General features: G+C 51.5%; 1 protein-coding gene across 10 annotated transcripts in view; it reads right to left on the bottom strand.

Moving 5' to 3' along the window:
- The window catches only part of NFASC (neurofascin), a 55,893-nt gene that overhangs the window by 13,784 nt on the left and 27,878 nt on the right, over nt 1–14,231 (bottom strand). For 4 of the 10 annotated variants that reach the window (XM_075722418.1, XM_075722415.1, XM_075722421.1 and 1 more), the window contains 3 exons: nt 12,636–12,758; nt 11,828–12,001; nt 9,763–9,777 (listed from right to left, as the gene is read on the bottom strand). In XM_075722418.1, coding sequence (XP_075578533.1) covers nt 9,763–9,777; nt 11,828–12,001; nt 12,636–12,758 — 312 coding nt within the window. Of the gene's footprint in view, nt 1–369; nt 487–2,774; nt 2,979–9,762; nt 9,778–11,827; nt 12,002–12,635; nt 12,759–14,231 lie in introns of all 10 variants that reach the window. The other 6 variants (XM_075722420.1, XM_075722416.1, XM_075722423.1 and 3 more) reach the window with 3 other exon arrangements.

The raw sequence follows: 14,231 nt of genomic DNA, 5'->3' as shown, positions 1-14,231 counted from the left end.
TTTTGTCCCCTTTCATGTACGTATATATATATTATTTTTTTGTTTTTTAGGCTCTTTACATTGTGACTGCATACAGCCCAGCTCAATGCACAGTTCACAAACGAACAGCCTTGCTCATCTGTGTTTCATAAACATCTTGCGACAGTCAGCGCAAGGAAGGGGAATCGCTTGTGAATCACCAGGATGAGCTCCGGTGCACTCTAAACACCACGACCGTGACCATGACCTGCCTTTTCCTCTCCGCATGGCCACAGAGCATCAGTCCGCGCACAGTAATTAAGACCACGTAGTAGGTTGCAACCGTGGGAGCTGGCAGGATCTCTAACGGCATCACCACCCTATAGAGTCCCCACGCGATCTGATGCTTACTGGTGATATACTTAACCACAAAGTCAGTTCCTGCAGAGTAATTGTGGCTCCAGGTGATGTTTGCCCAGTTACTATTAGCCATAGCTCTTATGTCCCATATGGACGATCCATTGGTGGCTGGTGGACAGGTTAGAACAGGCGTTAGTATTTTGGCTTATACACGAACGAGACCTCATCTAGCATCTGGTGTTGGGAAAACGTTACAAAATCATTCCTGAAGTTAATGCCTTGATCTTAACCTACAAGCCTGCCTAAGGGCGTATTTGTTCCGTTCAAGATCCTTAACTTTAAACTTTTGCGGGAAGTTTGGTAGCAGAAGCTCATTGCTTGTTGGTGTTTAAGTCCAACTGCGCTCAGCTTATCTTTGGAGTCTGAAGACTTCTGTGGCACATCCCTGAGGATTTCGGTCAGCAGGGAAATCTGCTGGCTAAACCTGTGCCCAAGCGGGCGTGGGAGACGCGTGCATGAGTGCACGCAGGCTCACTGCCACAACTGAGGAAGAGAGACCGGGAGAGAATATTGTCATGTTACTGGGTCTAGAGACAGCCAGTGGGGCAATGAAGTCACTCGTTTCTGATTTTGAAGTTACGGATTGTCGACGTTGCTTTGGAGAGCGGATGAACTTCTTTTCTAGCGGAGCTAGAGTTAGTGTGCGTTTAAGTGACGCCGGGTAAGTTACACCTTGATTTTATTATCATGGTGGTTATTATTATTTACTTGCAGGGTGTACCTCAGGTTTTGGTTTGACAAAATACAGATTAATAACTCCAGTCCCTGGGATGAGGCCAGCTCTGCGGCTTTTAGGAAACTGCAGGGACCTGATGCTGCGGGGTCGGGGGGTGACCTGGAGACCCTCGCACAGGCAACCTGTGCTGCCACGCGCTTGCCCTGTCTGCCCGCACCACGGCTCAGCCTCTTCCCTCGCGTGCCCGGGGGGGTTCGGGACACGCGCGGTTCCTCTTGCAGCTCCCGTTTTCCTCCCATCCCTTCTCCCTGCTCTGTGGCAGCGCGTGCCTCACCACTTAATTGCCTATTTTCAATTAGCAGCGTTTTCCCATGTAGTCACTTAATAGCGACTGTGTTGTCGTAGCAATTTTGCTTCATTACTGAGACCTCGTACATAGTGATGAAGTTACATCTGTGTAGCTTGCACCAGTTTTTAAGCTGATTTTGTTTTGGCAGTGCAGCTCCCTTTACGCTCTCCCTTGATTTGCAGTTAGCGGCTTTGCGCAGCGTAAGGCTTCTCTGGCTGGGGAGGCGCGTGGTGCCACAAGCTGGAACGCAGATGCACATTTCTCCGTTCGGGTCTGCATCTTTAATAAGCAAATCAGTGCAGAGCAGGAAATGTGCTGCTGATTCACAAATCTATTTTGCTGCAGAGGATCAGGTGGAGGCTGGGCCTCCCAGCATATGTTTTTAGCGGGGTTTTTTTAGCCATCCTGAACTAATGTTACGCAAGAATATAAAGAAAGGGCTCTGAACTGCTTTAATCAAATTCCCTGAGTTAAATGGGTGTCACCTTTGATGTTCATTACTATTATCTCCTTTCCCTCTTTATGAAGAGTTAACAAGCATTTCTGTGGCTTTTGCACTTGCATTTTTGAGCGCATCCTATCCAGCTACGTAACTGAATTCTTTTGATTGCGTTCCCTTTTGCTACTAGTCCTTTTTAATAACCTGAATATAACTATCCATAATTAACTGCAGATATCATTATCATAGTGTTTTTAAAACAAGGCTCAGCAAGATGTATCTCTCTGTATCTATCAGTAAAACACACACAGTAGAGAATATTCCTCCACCAGCCCAGAGTCTGATCACCCCGTTCTAGCTGACTGCATGAGAAGTTTATCTTGACCTGATAAATACCTGGCACGCACCTGCGTGTTGTAACTTAAACGCTTCCCCAGCTCTGCTGTGGCTGCGGCTAGGTTACATCGCAGAGAGCAGGAGCGTAAACCAAAAGACTTGCATAAATGATGGCAGGTCTCTTGGCTAACAGTTGATGTGCTAAATTTGAAGTGACATCTTCTGTAATAGTAACAGACCCCTTTTTAATGGCGATAAGATACGAGATAATACTTTTGAGAGCTTTTGTAGGGTCTTCCACCTCCTTCCCAAACCCTGAAGCTAATTCAGCATCGTGACACCCCGGGGAGGGCTGCGTTATCCCTGAGACCGAGACCAGGAGGGCGGCACAGAGACCACCAGCCCCCCAAATTGCTGGGAGCCACTTGTGCAACCTCGATTCCTGAGCCTGTGCCACCTCCGGCTCCTCGCAAAGCCGTTCCCGGAGCGCGGGATGCCTTAAGTTTTGCCTCTGCCCGTTATTAATCCTTGCTCTGAGGATGCGGGGAAGGTCCCAGTAGGGTTAGAGGGGTTAGAGGAAAAGGAAAGCGCAGTACCCAACTCCTGCTTTGTGGTGGCTGCCGGAGCCCTCTCTGTAGCTGTTGCAGTGCTTGCGACGGTGGTGGCGGGTAGAGTGGTGGCGGCTGTGGTGGTGGTGGTAGTTGTGTCGGTAGTGGTGGTAGTTGTGTCGGTAGTGGTGGTAGTTGGGGTTGTTGTAGTACTGGTTAGACCGACTGTAGTTGGAGGCAACCCAGTTGCAGCTGGGAGAGGGAAACACTGGCTTTTTAGACGAGGTGATGTCTCCTCGGGGCTTGCACTCGCCATCCCCGACGGCCGGGCGTGCAGGCACGCGAGCGAGAGCAGCGCAGCACGGCGGCGGGGGGACTGGGGAGGGAGGCAGCAAACAACACCGGGAAACACGCAGCTGAACCGCGTTTCCCGGCCGCGCGCCCGGCCGAGGGGCAGGGAGCGAAGATGGGCAGCAAGCGGGGGGCTGCCCCCGGCAAGCTGCTCCTGCGCCCACGGTTTGGTCCCTTTCCCAGGGCCGAACGACCTGCTTCTCTTCTGCCTTTGCTCTGCCACCGGTGACCCCCCAACCTGGGCTTAAATCACGCAGAGGGCATGGAAGGAGGGAAGCGAGGGGTGTTTGGGGGATGCCCCATCGTCCCCCTGCGCAGAACTGCGCTGAGAGCACTCGGGGCTCCCTGAAATAAGAAACAGGATTTATTTCTTAAGAGAACATCGTAATCCCATTTGTCATGGGCCAGGCGAGCCACAATTACGTTAATTCAGCAGCCCCTGGACTACACCTCCAGCATTTCTGAGCTGCCAGTTCAGCCTGCAGCTTCTCGGCTGTTTCCTTCCTGGCTCATCTCTGTGCTAATCCTGCGGTCTGGTGATGGAGCGGCTTTAGCGTTAACGTGGATTTTAGCGTAGGTGAGTGCTGGATGGTGCTTTGCCATCACTGCCCCTCACAATTTACATTTAAATTAGGACAAAAGGGGTTGGCACACCCCAAGCTGTCCGGGGAGCGGGGGGGAAGTCTGAGCAATTTGTTTTCTAAATAGCCCCTGATCACATCTCACCTGGGCCATATTGCCAGCGCAAAGGGGTAAAAGTGCGCGTTATGAAAGCGCCCCGCGGCGTCGGTGAGAGGGTCCTGAACACCACTGAAGGGAGTGCGTTGGCTTGGGCCTGAAAAGCTGCCAGCAGAAAACGCAGCTGAAATGCTGCTTAAGCTACCTAAGGTAAACGAGCAGAGATTTACCCTGTGACGCTTGCATTAGATTATATTTACTTACTCTTACTGTAGGTCAAGGGATTACAAATCCCCCTGTCAGGCAAATGACACCGGCTGTTTTAAATAGTACCCGCAAACAAGAATAGCTCTAGGAAGGTACTTTGAAAGGTTTCCCAGAACCAAGCCAGGGCTTGCTTTTTCACCAAGTCCATCCCCAAGGAGGGCCAACCCCTAAAAACTCAGCCCTTCCCGAGACCCAAAAGCAGAGAAGAGCAGGAGGTCACTCGGTCCATCTCCCTACCGCGCACAGCTGCAATAAAACCACGGTTACCGGCATGTCCCCAGCCCACCAGCCCACCCCACTGTGTGTCCGGAGAGCAGCGCGTCCCCTCCGCAGTGGTGCCAACGCGGCGTCGCAACCAGCCTCATGCAGCAGCGCAGCCACCGAAATAAAGCACCCGCCTGGCACGGCCCGTCGCTGCCCGGCGAGGGGCTGGGGGGAGCAGAGATGGTGGTGATGGGGAGGGGACCCAGGCGGGGTGGGAAACGGCACGGCTTTGTCCTCGGGTAGCTGTAGCGTAGCAAAGCCCTCTCCAGCCTGACCCGGCCACGGCTGTAGGGGCGCTGGGGGTTTTGCTGCTCTGCGTTTCGCCTGGTTACGGGTGGAGGGCTTCGCTGTGGCCTGAGGCTGTAAGTTACAAAAGCCTTTCTGGGGTTGGGAAGTATTAACATCCATCTTGGCTGATTCATAGTGGGTGTTTTGGAAGGTTAAGAGATTAGTGTCACTAGGTTAATACCACCATTAACCCGTTTCAGCTGCAGCGCCTGAATAGGTTTGCGATGTACACAATCAAACGGCACGGGAGACACTAGTTATTAGCTAATGCAGTCTCAGGGTTTCCCCTGTGAATCCCTGGCTCCCCTCTGAGGAAGACAGGACCCAACAAAGCACAGAATAACTTGCTGAAAGGCAGGAGCTGGTGGGAAACCTGGTATAAGCCCCAGCTACCAGCCCCGTTGCACATCTGCATCGCGCCTTTCCCGCACAGCACCTTCGGGGACCGGCTCCATCACCCAGCACTGATACGACGGCTTTAGCAGGAGAGATTCAGCTTTTTTGCTCCTCTAGCCCCTAGCTGGGAAGAGATTATCTGGGCTCAAAGCTTCGCTATCCCTCGTGTAGGGTATCATCTTTATGTAATGCACGCGGATCCGCACGCACGCAGGTGCAGCTGCGGTGCCAAGACCCTCCCGGATGCTGCGCTGCCCGAAGTGATCCGGCATGGGCCTGAGCGGTGCTGCTCGGCGCTGGCCGGCAGCAGTGCCAGGCAGGATTTGGATTTGGACCCTCCTGTGGATGCGATCCCCGAGGGCTGGGCCATCGCACTGCAGCAGGATAACGCGGGCTCAATCCCGAGCGGGTCCTTGCGGGAGACTGCGGAGGGGGTGTTGGCACTGGGGGTGAAAATGAGCCGGGCAGGACTAGGAACAGGTTAAAGGTGGGATCGTGTGAGCCCAAAAAAAAGCGGTAGTTCAGAGAGGGGAGGATGGGGAGCGCATCTGTGGGCAGCACCGTGGGGGGATTCAATCCTAAGCTGCCCCCGGATTCAAAGCTACAGCCTCATTTGTGTTTGAATGCGAGCTGTATGCTGGAGAAAAACTCAGCTGGGAGGTTTGGGGGAGAGGAGATGAGGGGCGTTTTCTGGGCTTTGAAATCTGTCCCCTAATGAGGGCTGGTTTCAGCCCGGGGGAGCTAAAGGTGGTCTTGGACAGAGATCAGAGCCCTCCCGCGCCCCCGAAGAAGAGGGCACTCCAGCCCGGGGGAGCGGCAGGGAGCACCCCGCATGGCCGCGGCCCATCCCCGGGGTACCTGGGGTGCCCCGCTCCTGCCCACCCCGTCTAATTAAGGAGCGCCGGATCGCTGCTGCTGGCAGCGAACGGGGGCCGGGGCGGGATGGAGGGCCAGGCTGGCCTGTCCAGAAGCGCTCGTTTTGAAAATCTAGAAGTCGCGCACAGCCTTCTAAAAGTGTCGCTGCAATACTTCATCAGGTGTAACATTGCTGAGCTTTGCAGAGTAGCTGATTTTATTTTTCTGCATTCCCAATGCAGCGTCACTCAAGGGCTTTGACAACAGTTGCCTCACGTTTCGGTACAGGACTGAGCACCTGGCATTTATGTGATGGGGAAAAAATTCCCCCCTCTCCGAAAGCAGGAGGCGGTGCAGAGAAGGGGCTGCACTTTCTCAATTGCAGGGCAGAGCAGCACCCTGAAAAAACCAGCGTTTCGAGCAGGCTTGACATTGCCCCAGTGCACCCAGGAAACCCAGAGCAGAAGTCAGCAACAGCAATTCCCATTCTCTTGCTCCCACTGCAGCCTAGCCCCTCTTCCTGGAAGCATCTCAGCGACCCGTCAGCTCATTAATAGGCCCCATCTTGGCAAGGCAGAGATCGCTTTTTCTGCCTGCAAGCTGCATTACCCTTGCAGGTAATGGAGGCCGAGGGGCACGGTGGGGAGGAGCTGCGCTGTTGTAATGGCCAGGGGATGCAGCAGCCTGGCTGGAGCAATTAATAGGCTAAGTAACGAGAGCGATGCTTGCAGCGCGACGGCTGCGCTCTCTGCCGCAGCGCGGCCTCTCTGACCGTGAATGGACCAGTAAAAAGGAGCCCAAACCTTGGACAAAAACTGCGCGAGGCTCAGTTTAGGAAAAAACTGAGGGGAAGGGGAAAAAAAAAAGGGTAAAAGCAAAAGGGGGGGGTATTTAAAGAGGGAGCCTCTTAAGAGAGGGATTCAAGTCCTGCTCTGAGTAGTGTAGCAGCTCAGGGAGTAGTTGTATGGTTCTTTTGCAAAATACAGGAAACAATACACATCCATACTGCTCTTTAATTATTTAAAGCTGCTTTTAATGTTTTGTGAGGCTGTAGTAACAGCTTTCCCTTGGGTGTGTCTACAAAATAATTGGGCTTGGAGAAATTTGATTAATTTTTCATGAATTTTGATGATTAGCCAAATACATTTGCAGAGGTTTTTTTGTTTTTTTTTTTCTTCTCGCCCTCTCCCAGTTTTTAACAACAGAAGGAAATTGTAAAGTCCTTACCATAAAGTGTTCTAAATCTGATGATGGGTATAAGAAGTTCAAGAATAGAAAGGAGCAATTGAGCAGCCTCTAAAAGAGAGGGGTCAGCAGTTCTCTCTGTTTCTACTGCTGTCCCTTTCTAAAACGAACAATAGAGTCTTTCTTTCTCCTCCGATTCCTAATTATGGAGAGACAAGAAGGGAACAGAGAAAAGTCAATGTTTTTTTCCTTAAAGTCTAAAAGCCCAATACTCTTTATGGTCCCTGATGAAGTTTTTCCATACACATGGGCAGTATAGGACCTGGTTTTGACTTTTTCCTCATTCACAGCATAAATGAGAGCCCTTTTTAGATGTCCTCTCTTTTCCCATATCACCTCTCCCTTTGTCCAGGTCTGGCTTAGGAAAGGTAAAGGCTTTCCTAAGGGAAAGTCCCTCCACTTCGATTTCATCAAGCTGGTCCAGTTTCTCATACACGTCCAAAACAGCCATGACCCTGTATATGTAAAGTTACCCTTGAAAAAAAAAAAAAAAGACCTTTTCTTTTTTTTTTTTTTTTTACTGCCAGCAGCCCACGGCAAAGAGCGTTTACTGCTATTTAAGACAACTTGCGCTGTAAATCCATAAAAAAAAAAATCTACAAAATCTAGGTCACTGAGCAGAGATGAATCTTCCGGGAAAGGTCAAGCAGTATTTCACTCGAACCCTGTACTTGTTAGGAAGAGAAGCAGCCTCTCGGGACAAATGCCGCTCGAGTTGTGCAACGGCTCCCGCGCCCGCCCCGTGTCCTAACAAGAAATGACATCCAGCTCAAGAGCAAGGCCAGGATGTGTGCTGGATCTTGCTACGGCTCGCGCTGCCTTGATCGCTCTTGCTGAAGCGCAGCCCGGCGAGGAAGCTGCGGATGCGGCTGAGTTAGCACTTAGCAACCTACTACTCCAGTTACTAACTCTTAGGCGTCTTTCAGCTCTGGCCTATCTTTTCACTTTACTATGTCTCCTAGCAGAAGGTAAAAAATAGAGGGGTGGGGAGGCAGCGGGCTCTGTTCTTGCAGAATTACCCTTTAAATGGCAATTCATTCAGCTAGCTTCCAGCGGTATAAGACATTATGCCTGAAATGATATGACGCTAGAAGGATAAAGAGATCACGCTGTGTTTTCAAAGTTCAGCAATACCCACTGCAAGTAGAAAAGTACTTTCAGAAGGTGATCCTGATCCACAAAGAAAAATCCAGATTCCTGTGGATAAGCTAAACCCTGGCCGAAGTCCGAGCTATCGCAGCAAAACAGCCCTCCGGATTTGGAGGGCTGAGATCCTCTAAGCCAAAAGGTTACGTCTGTTTTCAGTTTCCCACCACCCAAACCAGACGTATCTTTTTTATAAGGAAGAGAAAATAGAGCAAGAAAAAGATTGGCATCTGTTCAGAAAGGAAAAGCCACAAAATAATATTGGGTAGAGAGACATCACTGCAACAAAATAAAAGGCGGAGAAACATCTATGAGGTAGGAAAGCAAAACCTACAGGTGCAGAGAGCAGGTCCTGCACTTGTATCACTTGGGAAGAGTCTTCCCGAAGAAGCTGTTCCTCCTTGGGAAGCCCCGGCGCCACATCCAGCAAAGGCAAAGCACGCCCTCCTACAGAGCCCTTGGTGCAGGGCAGGGGAGCGCTGTCGCGCCCGCCCAAAGGGTTTCCGCAGCTTTTGGGGTGCGTTTTGGCTGCTGCACGCCCTAGCGCTGCCGCTAGCCCCCTTTGGAGCTTGGTCACGGGGCTGTCCCTGCTGCTGAAAGACGGGCTCAGAGGCAGGTGGGGAAGTCATGTCTGCCCCTTCCCTAAGAGGTGGCTGGCCTTTGGGCAACGCTTTTTGCCTACGCTTTGGACTTTGCAGGGTTTGACACTGGGTAACTGAGGATTTGGGTTTCCTTGAAAGCAGGTGGAGGTGCTGCCCCCCTCCCAGCCCCGTTACAAGAAAAGGTTTCTCTCTGCGTCAACGCTGCTGGAGAAATTCGCAATCGAGGGCAAAGCCAGCGATAGCCTCGCATGCAGACATGCACAGCTGTGGCACAAACATTGTCCTTAACCCTTTCAATGGGCACCTGGAAACAAAAGGATTCTCCTGTACAAAAGCCCCGGCAGCCCTCAAAGAACCCCGGGAGGTGCGCGGCTTGCGGCGTCCGGATGCTGCGACACAGACCTGCGTGGCACAGCCCTGCTCCGGCAGCAACAGCGCAGGCTCCTGGGTGTAAAATTGCAGCTTAAATGCTGCAGGGCACAGGCAGGCACCGCTGAGTCGGGAAGGGGCCGGTAAATGTTCGGCTGTATTTTTGCAGGGCAGGGATGTTGAGGCTTAAAAAGGGGAGAGGGCTTTGTGCAGACCTGGGATTAAAACCATCTTGACTAGGGCAACTTGACTCTCATTTTAGCTTGCACAGTCCGCGGCAGCTGCAGCGTTTGGTGGGTTTGGCTATCATTAGGCATCTGGGAGGCTGTTAAGCTCTGCTCAGAGATACTTTAATCTTTGCAGACCGCCCCCCCCCCCCGGAGCTTGCCCTAGTCCCTGCTGCCTGTGGGGCTGCTTTTTACCTGCCGTCGTTTCATATGTCCAATTTAGACTCCTGACACTTCACCTTCCCATTGAAAGGGTTAATGGAGTGCATGCTTAATTGGCAGCACACCCGAGCAAGCGAGGGGTGAGCCTTGCCCCATGCCTGTTACCTCCTCCGGCTGGTACGGTACCTGGGGTTGGCGTGGCTTCAGAGGGCAGCGGCAAGGATAGAGAGGGGAATGCGAAGAGAGCATAGAAGAGAAGGGAAGAGAAAAGAGAGGAATATATAAAACAACCAGAACACACCAACAAGAGCCTGGGGACCACTTGCGCACAGTCACCAGAGACTTGAGAGAGAGGGAATAAATGCATTAACTACAACCGGCACCCTCCTGTGCGTCAGAGCCACTTGCAGCGGGCAGAGAGGGCAGGGGTGGCCCCTTGGAGACGGAAATTACCGGTTAAACACACGCCAGCTCCGCAGCAGAAGATGCCGGTGGTGTCGATTAAGCAAAGTGCTTAAGCAGGTGCTTATATCTAATCCCAGCAAGGACCGGTTTTGACACTCTGAATTTCATCTTAATTTTTTTTCTAGTGTAATTCTACCATCAGTGCTCGTCCTACCTGGCGTGGGTTGGAGCCCATGGTGCAGAATACGAGAGAGATTCGTCTTATTTAAACTTCTCAGGTGAATGAGTCTGGCAAGCAGAAAACAACCTCTGGATGCATTAATGGGTTTAATTTTCTTAATCTGCTTGTTTTTTACATTCCAAACTCATCTTTCACGTAGCTTTACAGCCGGTACCTTCATATCAGAGTGGGCATTCAGAGCTGCCAACCGTACCTATGTGCCCATCATTAGCAGAACTCGCCTGTGCCGTGTTGTACCTCAGGGTCTCATTGGTTGAGGCCAAACTTTGCCATAGTTCTGTAACTTCAGACTGGGATTTGACTCTCTTAATTTTTCTTGCTGCTTAACGGCCAGTGCCTCGTCCTTTTGCTAAGTGGCAGAGCTTGTCCCTTCGGCAGGGCAGCCGGGGAGCCCTGGGTGCCGCTGCCCATCCACGTCCCCGACCCTGCGGACAGGGAACCTTACCTTGTCACGCCGGCAGACGCTGTACCTGCCATGTCCTGACACAAATCAGTTGAGCAATTGATAGGTATATTGATACAACAGCCATGGTTATGGCTATTATTTAGCTGTGCTCTCCTAACAGTCACTGTTAACAGCACTTAGAAACAAACCCAGTAAAGCAACTGTATATGAAACAACTATTGACGGTCAGCACCGGCAACTTCAATCCGCTCTCTGTGCTCTAACAGTTTGGTCAGCCAAGCTCCTTTTTAAAGCGATGACATGCCCCCGCTCCTGTTTGCCAGGGCGTAACTTAGCTGTTTTTTTTTTTTCCCCCATAGCATATGCGGCCCGGTCTCCCATCCTGTCGCGTCAATTAGGGATGCTGGAGCCCACCTAAGAGGTGTCAGGAAGCATTTCCTTTCCACTGGGCCATCAGTAGGAATTACTTTTCCTACTCAGAGCCATTAGTTGGGGAGGGGGAGATGGAGGAAAGAGACAAAAACCCCATTAAATCAGAGGGCTAACCAAATCATAGGTCTTTTAGCAAACGCTAAAGAAAGGAAAGAGCCAGCTTTTGTCTCCCTGAGTTCCCTCAGGGCTCCTGAACTTTCACTTAGTTTGATGAATGTCCCACAATGGGCATTTTATCTTATTATGAATCTGGGAGTTGGGGCTTCGCTTTGGAGGGTCAGGTCAGCTGCTGGTTATGGGGTGACAGGGAAGTGGCACCGTAGCCCCTGCCTGGGTTCAGTGCCTGGAGGATGCAGCTGCTGCAACCCCTTCAAACCACGTAAAAATCACCCACATCTGCCCCTCATCGAGCTCGTACAGAGGCTGCAGAGGGGCGGAGTAGAGCTTCACCTTTTGCAAGACAAGAGCAAGATGTGCTCCTGCTCTGGGGCACGTGAGGGATGCTAATTGCTCGGGGGGCAGCAAGGTGGTTCCTGAGAGCACAGGACAGTCCCCTCAGTCACCTCTGCAGCATTTCTGCTGCAGTTTTCGGTTCTGGTCAGGCACCTATCCATCTCTAAGTAGACAGTAGCTGTGCACCAGTTACTATCTTGTACTGGTTGCCCTGTGGACCGCCTGATTCTCTGCCCTGCAGTTTTTGGCTGATGCATGTACCATCACCTCCCTAACCCCTCAGCAAAGCCAGAAGCTGTTGCTGCTGCACATACCTTCATTCAGCAAGGCTGGCGACTCCTCCACTATGGTCTCCCCTTCTCCGACCTGGGTCCGTGCGCGCAGGAAGAAGCGGTAGCGCGAGATGGGGTCTGTCCTCTGCAGGGTGAACCTTGTCTGATTGGGAGAGAAGTTCTCTACCAGGGTTCGGCCCGTTTTGGATCCGTTAACTGGGGAGGAAAGGCAGGTCGTGGGGGCTTCAGCCTTGTTTCAGAAATACGCCGTGCTACCTCATCACCTCGCCCCCGGGACCGGACCTGCGGTCGGTGCGGGGCCCCGTACGCGTGGAGCTGTAGCTGCTGTTAAATACGCTTCGGCTAGGGCAGCTGGTGACTTACTGGCTGGGGGACCTGCTAGTGGGGACGTCCAGGGTCGTGTAGGCGGCCAAGGAAGGGCATAGCACAAGCGCCAGGGTCTCGGAGAAGGCTGTGCTGCCCCCAGCACCGTGCCGGGCTCTGCAGAGCGTGCTGCGCTCCGGGCAGCATCTCATGCAGCCGGGAGCTTGTGTTTGAGCGAGCGCATAAACTACTCACACCGCGCTTCGAGGTCTTTCTAAATCAGAGACCAAACTTATTTCCCTTCAGTGGTCAAGTCTGGAGAACTGCTGAGCGTCCACAGCCCTCCCTGGTTAACTGCAGCTGCCCGGCACTGCTCCAGGACTCCAGCCCCAGCGTGTCTCATCTGGGGATGAGAGCCTCCAGCTACTTACGGAGAGCTTTCTGTGCTAGGTGAGGAGGGAATTAGCGGCAAGGAAAATACTTAATGACTTAATTATTATCACTAAAAAGGTAACGTGGAACGTACAGGCTTGGTATCTAAGGTTGTATCCTGTGAGGACTCCATTGGGATGCTCTGGGTGATCCCACTCCAGATTGATGCTTTCCAGATTTGGCTGTCGGATTCTTAAGTACCTGGGGGAGCTGGGCACTTGGGAGGAGGATGGGGCCAGGAAGGAGAAAGAAAGAAGAAAAAACATACAAGATAACATACCTTACAATACCGTATACATCGCAGGCTGACTGATACACTCAAGACACTCATAAATACACACACACTAAAGGGTCAAAACCTGATTGAACAAGAATCTGCCAGAAACCATGCGCCAGCCCAGGGTTTTCAGCAGCGTGTATGCGGGGAGCAGAAACCAGAGCAGCTCTGCATGCAACCCCAGCCCCGGCAGCACCGTGCCCGCACGGCGCTCGCTGGGTGCCGCTGCCCTCCTGCGCGTAGCTCGGGGAGGCACCCGCAAAAGATGCTGCAGCCGCGAAGCGGAGCTGTGACGCAGTTCGAGTCCCGCTTCTGTATGTGGTACGCCTACTTTACCGGTCTTGTTTACAGCCCCCATCCAGCCCAACATTTACATCTCATCTATTTGTCTGTTGGAACGGGGAAAAATAGTATAGCAGCTTCTCTTACTGCGAAGCATCTTTGTGTTACTAACGCCCAGAGACGTGTAACGGAGCTGGTGCACGCATACAGTGGTTCTTACCCTGAGGAATGGCTGCTTTTATGACTGCTTATTCAAAGCTAGTAAAGGAAGGAAAGCATTATGCATTCTTGAATTAAATTATTCTCCTGGTTTACTCATAATTGCGGTGTCTTGACTGGGGAAAGAACTTGACTCTCTGATCCGAGAGATTAGCAATTTATTTTTTTTTAAAAAGAAGTTTTGCAGAATGTAATTCACGCTCCTGAACATCAATATATAGTCAATAAAATTGCTTAGTGGTATAGGAAAAAACAAATCGGCAGTTTACTTCTGACAAGAGTATAATCTGCTGTAATTGTTTCAATCCATGCCGCCCACGCCTGCATGTAACCACCCCAAATGCTCCGTGCCTCTAGCACGCAGGTGAGCAGCTCGATCAAAATGCGCCTGACTGCGAAACCGCCCGTCTGCAGCAGAGTCCTTTCTTTTTAAAGAAGCTTAATTATGGCTGGTCAATTGAACCGCCTTAGAAAATGGTGACAGCATCCAAGAAAACGTTAAGGAAGGAAGAGAGAGGACTGAGAGAGGCTGTTCTTGTACAACAGGAGTAGGATGAAGAGGAAGGCCCCACAATATTTTGTGTTAGTTGAGGCAGGATTTGCTTCCAGCCTCTACTATTTTCTCCTCTTGCGTTTTTGTAACATACAGTGCCAAAAACATCTGTGCTATAGGAAGATTCATTGCCAGCCACTGAAAGTGCAGCTCCAACAAAAAGTTACTGGCGTGTCTATAAATAGCTCCTGTGACAGCAAGAAAATTAAAATCTCAGGTTCATCCTTGACACAAGCTCTTTGAACGGAAGAACGAGGTGCTCTTGCCTTAAAAGCCTGACAGGGGTAGCAGTGACGTCCTTTTAGAACAAAAGTACTTAGGTCTTACAGAGATTTTACTGCCTTTTACTGAGCAAGACG

The sequence above is a fragment of the Pelecanus crispus genome, chromosome 17 (assembly GCF_030463565.1).
Source record: "Pelecanus crispus isolate bPelCri1 chromosome 17, bPelCri1.pri, whole genome shotgun sequence".
In the NCBI taxonomy this organism is placed as follows: domain Eukaryota; kingdom Metazoa; phylum Chordata; class Aves; order Pelecaniformes; family Pelecanidae; genus Pelecanus; species Pelecanus crispus.
Note: the sequence above shows the minus strand (reverse complement) of the source record. Positions and strands in the feature narration are given on the sequence as shown.